We start from the raw sequence: 6,126 nt of genomic DNA, 5'->3' as shown, positions 1-6,126 counted from the left end.
TTTATTGATTGGATTTTGTTCATTATATAACATGCTATAATTTCGTTGGGATTATAACAGAAAGTTGAACCTAATGATGTCGCTTGGGTTGAGTTCCAATGAAATTGTTTCATTTTGCAAAATTCAATTTCAGTATTCCTTAATGATCCTAAGCGCAAAATGGTACATTTCTTTGTATGATGTGTAAGGCCGGATATTTGTCCAAAGTTATCCAACGTTGAAATAAGTTTTTCAAAACTTTGTTGTGAACCATTTGTAAGAAAACAAATGTCGTCAGCAAAAAGTGTCTGTTTTGTTTCTATATTTCCTATTTTTATCCCTCTTATGTTTTGATCATTGTGTATGCGATTTATTACATATTTTAACAACAATAATTATGTGGGCATTTAAAAAGATAAATCAACGAGCATCATTAAAATTTATTTACATTTTAGGACAAAATATAATTCAGAAAACACCTGCTTCTTCGCAACGCCCGTGTCCCCATGGCATCGCGAAGGCTACACAAGCCGCGATGAAGATTGGAGTCGCGTTCTGAGAAGACTGGGCTTAATGCATGTGCTTAAAGTGTCGTCCCAGATTAGCCTGTGCAGTTCGCACAGTTCAATCAAGGACGACGCTCTCCGCCTAAACTTGATTTTCGGTAAGGAGGGACTGACTTGAAACTAAAATACCGTAAAAGCGGAAAATGTCGTCCCTGATTAACCTTCCACAATTGCATAAAACAAGTTAAATAGCAAGGTCGATTTCTATCACTACTTTTAAGAGGTTATCAGCAACCTTTTAATTGCATGATTTTGGATAATATGATTTTACCAAATAAATGTTTATTGCCGTGGTGTAAATTCGGCGTATCCGTCTCCACGTCTAATATGCGTGGGAACAAAATGGACTTGTTCACATATTTGTGTTTATTTTGAAGTTTTTACTTGATATGTTAAGCATATTAACTACAGAGTTCAAGCATAATTACGATTAAATAAATAGTAAAATATTTATGCTCCCATTGGGATTCCAATCCGGGTGGACCTGAACAGAAGGCTGACGAGACAACCACTTAGCCATTCAGTCCATAGCTAATTTTGCACCAGCATTTATTTTACTATCGTCATTTCAATCGGTTATGTATTTTCTAAAGTTTGTAGATGTGTGCATATGTCAATTTAAGGTGTTTTCGTTTATCTATGTAACAAAAGAATTAAATTGCGGACATCTTCACTTATATTCGTCTTTTTTGATCTGTTACACATGTTACATGTCAATGAAATTGAAAAATTCAAGCAGTATTTGGTTCAAGAATCCTTTTTTTTCTTTATTTTGGTTACGTAAACAAAATGATTTTTACCGACTTATCCATTAATATCGTTAATTTATTCAAGCGATACACAGCAAATTACGGGCTTATTCATAATACACATTTGAGCAGCATTCTTCAATTGGGTGTATATACATGATCGTATGTCTTTAAAAAATATATCTATCTAAGATCTTAAAGGGGCATGTAGAAGTGTTGTATTTGTGTGAAATCATTTCAGACCAATTGTGAAAATAAAAAACATTTCAGAGAGCTATTTATTGCTGATGTGGCAGATAATTTACATTTACATATTTGAAGTTCCCTTGTGAATAGACGGGATGCATTTTAGTTTGTATATGCCGAATGGAACATGGTGGATATGGTGTCCGCCTAGCGCCCGTTATGTCACGGGTTTGATCCTCACTGTGTGAGCATTCTTTCGATCGTCCCAAATAACGCCAAGTAATGGCTCTAAGTCCCATTAAACGGATCGAGAGCGTTTCAATAAGCATAAGGCTTTCGATGCAATCGCGCTAAATAGGTTTAAACTCACATAATTTTATAAACTTTTCAAAGGTTCACCAAGTTTATACAAGAATAATTTTTCATTTAATGCAAACAATTGTTTAAGTCACCACTGGAGTTATTTTCCTTGATAACGTCATCTACACGCGTAGATAATTAATGCTGCAAATCATTGGCCTGATGGAGATAAATAAAGCTCCGATTAATTTACTTTAAAAAAGATTGAGATAAAAATAAGACCGGACTAGAATTGAAATAACATATTTTATATCATAACTTGTCGAATAACAAGTCAGAAAAATAGGTCCGTGTTATCAAAGCACTCGTGCTCCACACTTTACTCGGAACGCATTTATACTCCTGAAGGCTGGTCATTCGACAGCAAAATATAATAAAATATATTACTTATATAATTATATTATTAATATTAAAAAATAATAATATAATTTGTGAAGAAATCACGTCACACAATTTGAAATGAGGTCGTATACTCGTATTTGTCAACTTTTTTTGAAATAGCATCCATGGGTCTCATCAATTAATATTGTTATAACATGACAACTGTTTGCAGTGGGCTTGCGTGCAACTCGAACCATAAGGCTTGTGTTATTGTTAAAGATATAATATATTATTTCTTGCATTCACAGTTAATGACTTTGAAAGTACCTCGCAAATGTGTAATTATGTAGTTTAATCATATTTGTATCAGATTTATTTTCTTTTTTAATTTTGAATTTAAATAACGATAATATGAGAATAACGTTTCCTAACTCGTGTGTGGTTTGGGATTAATTCTGAGTTATGCATGAGGCTTTTGATCCAATCAATGTGTTTCAACCCGTTATGCTTTGTCTAGACCGTTTCGAGGTGATCACCATTTCTTGAATCATAAAGCTGTATAAAATGTCGTATTGTATGACTGTCTTGAATTGGCTTTAAATAAAAGACTGGTGGACAAGAGTTTCGATCCAGATAATGTGTATAGAGTTTCATGTTGCCTACGTATTTAATTTCACAGCAGGGATTTTCTAAATAGCCAATCAACACGATAACGATAAAAAATCTTCCTTTTAAAACCTATAGGTTACACATTTTAACAGGAATAATCACTGAGATTTAAACTATTTTGTCTGCTTTATTACATCTGAGTAAGCTAAGACATAAACATAGTATCATAAAACATGTATGTGGGTATTTTTATCAGGTGTGTTTCTCTTTTTACTTTAAATGCGGAAACAGGGAAAGTTTGTAATTATTTTTTTTCTAATGACAAAAGTACAATTTATAACGAATTTTATATTAAAACATGAGGTGTTTATTCTAAGAGGAAGCTCACGTCTTGATTTAACGACTTGTTTTAGATAGCAGTATAAAAATATCGCAGAAAATGATCAACGTTTGCGGAATACTCTTCTGAAACCATTTCTAACGTTTGTCACTAGTCTTCGGGCACCCTATCCAATCTTTCGCACGACTCTTCTAAACCATCCTCGCTTGCGTGCTGTTTCTGATCGGCCGTTCCTGCAGATGACACAGATACTCGTTATATTAAATCTTAATATAAACACTCAAGTAGGAAACATATTTGATGTATGCTGAAAACAGAACTTAAGCTTTACGATAGTTTACATTATAAACGGTTGTAGTACTGTAATTTGAGACTACACCGAGAACAAAGTCGCATTAATCACAAGGTTGCTTTCAAAGGAAACAAACTCAATTACATTGTATTATTAAATAAAATAAAAAACTATTTGTGCAACATGGCGGCACATTTCTTCACATATTAGGTCAGTAATTTTAAATCTACTGTTCCAAGACGGTGACCCAGTTTTGTTCATGTAATTGAGTTTGATATATTCGCTGGTTCCTTGTCATATACATTTGTTTATTTTCTAATTGTTATGCTAATTGCCATGTATATATTATGCAAAAAGGATACTCTCCAGCTGATTTTGCTGGTGCTACATTTTACGTGTATTTGGGAATATATAAATTGCCCTTTTCCTATATCTCATCCACTGGCCAAACGTTACAAGAATGGATATGGTTATGTTGGTTGTACTCAATTTGAACATGAACAATCCCTCCTCATAATGTATGGCCATGAGACATAGTTATGCAAGACAGTTTTTCTTTGTGATGTATACAGGTATCATAAAAAAGCCAGTACATGCATTACAAATCATTATAAAAATATTATGATGTCTTCGTTATTAATTTTTCCATACATACTCGCGGCCCGAAAATTTCAGTCACGTGATAGTAGTAGTAGTAAAAGTTGTAGTAGCAAAAGTAGTAAAATAAGAAGAAGCAGTAATAGTAGTAGTAGTAGTAGTAGTAGTAGTAGTAGTCGTTTTAGTAGTAGAGGTAGTAGAAGAAGTACTTGTAGTAGTAGTAGTAGTAGTACTTGTAGTAGTAGTAGTAGTAGTTGCTGTTGTTGTTGTTTTTGTAATAGTAGTAGTAGGAATTGCAGAAACAACAACAATTATACTGTCAGTAGTCGAATGCTTAGTTGTAAAATACTCAGTATACAATTTTCTACTTACTCATGATCCTCGCAAACATTGTCTACGCATTCCCGGAAAATTTCGTTGTCAAAAGAATCGTCTTCTCTCTTAGCAAGTTCAGAGCATAGTGTCTCACAGTCCTCGCTCTCATCGTTGCTCGGCTGAAAATTGAATCCTTAACAGTATCAGAATAAACGTTTTATTTTCTATCATAGTTTATATTTTGTAATTGAGAAATGATTGAAACCTTCTGATGGATTTCTTAAATGAGTGAAATAGTATGAGATCAAAACGAGTGTAAGATCTATTGTTCAGATGTTATTGCACGAGATGGTGTTTTAAAAGTAGAAATAGTCAATTTTTCCGCCAAAACTGAATTTTTGCTTCGAAGAGACTTATTGAAACAAATATACCATTCAAAGCATCGTCTTTAATTAGCATGTGCGGACTGCACATATTAATCTGGGACGATGCTTTACTCACATGCATTAAACTCATTTTTTTTCCAGAGCGAGGCTTTATTAAAGTGTTACCTTTTCTTTCGCACGTTCAACCGCCTCGCGAAGTTCTTGCTCCGAAAGTATGTCTGACAAATAATAAGAGTAAAACTATGTCTACTTCTATAACTAAAGGCATATTGAACTATCTTTTCATGTCAAAATACAACAGAGGAAAGCCAAAACGAATCATACTTAACAAATACGGGATTTTATGTATTTATTCGTTTTGTAATTTTCAATATTGAGCATTATCTCTTGTGACTCGTTATTTTATGTTAAATATTATTGCAATCAATATAACCTCTTATTGATGATTTAGCATCGAAACGTTAATTACAACTAACCTAAAATAAAAAAAATGTGCACCTTCTAAAATAGTGAGGAACTATTCCCAATAAGTTTCGATGTTTCATCACTTAACTTTACATAAAGCTTGCTTTTGTAAGGTGCATTTAAATTGCCTTAACAGCATTGTATGTTCGAGTGTCACTTAGCTAGATAAAGCATTTCGCTATTATATGTATTTTATCAGAATCAAACCTGATATAAGGCCGACTGATTAAAGGGGCCTTTTCACAGATTTTGGCATGTATTGAAGCTTATTAGTAAATGCTTTATATTGATAAATTAAACCATTGGGCCTAAAAATCTCCAGTAAAAAAATACAATATTTAAAAAAAGTAACCCTCAACTGGGCTCGAAGCACTGATCCCTGGAGTCCTGGAGTAAAAAATCTCCCGCTTAGACCACTCGACCATCCGTACTCATGATATGAGCGGATGTATTGTTTAGTTATATAAGCAATCCTCGTAGTTTCCCAAAATATAACGACAACAACAGAACTTACTAAATTATTCAATCGTTTCGCATTGCAACGCTTCATAATTTTCAGGTTTTCAAATCGTCAAAAGATGCATATAATGGATATTTTAGAGCATGGTAAATGTTCAGTATTTCTTTTTCCTCACAAATATCATAACTAAAACGAAAATTTGCGAATCTGAAACAACTTGTTTTTAAAATTTTGTCAATTTAGAAGATCTACCAAAACTTGAAATACCCTTAAATATAAACTTATAGTATGATCCGTGTTCTTTAATAAAGCGACGACAACGTTCTCCAACTGATGATAGCTGCAGATCATTATTTCAAACTTTTACTAAATTATGCGGATTAACAACAATCCAAAAGAAAATTACAAAACAAAATTAAGTTCAATGTGGATGTGTCATACAAACTTCGTTCCGATGATATTGTATCACACAATTATTCCAAATATATTGACACCGATGGA

The 6,126-nt window shown here is 33.1% G+C and overlaps 1 protein-coding gene across 1 annotated transcript in view; it reads right to left on the bottom strand.

The window, feature by feature from the left end:
- Positions 1-2,943: 2,943 nt before the first annotated feature.
- The window catches only part of LOC127862963 (uncharacterized), a 3,955-nt gene continuing 772 nt past the window's right edge, over positions 2,944-6,126 (bottom strand). The window contains exons 2-4 of the mRNA XM_052402237.1: positions 4,866-4,918; positions 4,372-4,493; positions 2,944-3,343 (exon numbers count right to left, since the gene is read on the bottom strand). Of these exons, the coding sequence (XP_052258197.1) occupies positions 3,277-3,343; positions 4,372-4,493; positions 4,866-4,918 (242 nt within the window). The 3' untranslated portion in view covers positions 2,944-3,276. The remainder of the gene's footprint in view (positions 3,344-4,371; positions 4,494-4,865; positions 4,919-6,126) is intronic.

The sequence above is a fragment of the Dreissena polymorpha genome, chromosome 16 (assembly GCF_020536995.1).
Source record: "Dreissena polymorpha isolate Duluth1 chromosome 16, UMN_Dpol_1.0, whole genome shotgun sequence".
Lineage (NCBI taxonomy): Eukaryota > Metazoa > Mollusca > Bivalvia > Myida > Dreissenidae > Dreissena > Dreissena polymorpha.
The sequence above is the reverse complement of the archived record's forward strand: the minus strand, read 5'-3'. Positions and strand labels throughout refer to the sequence as shown.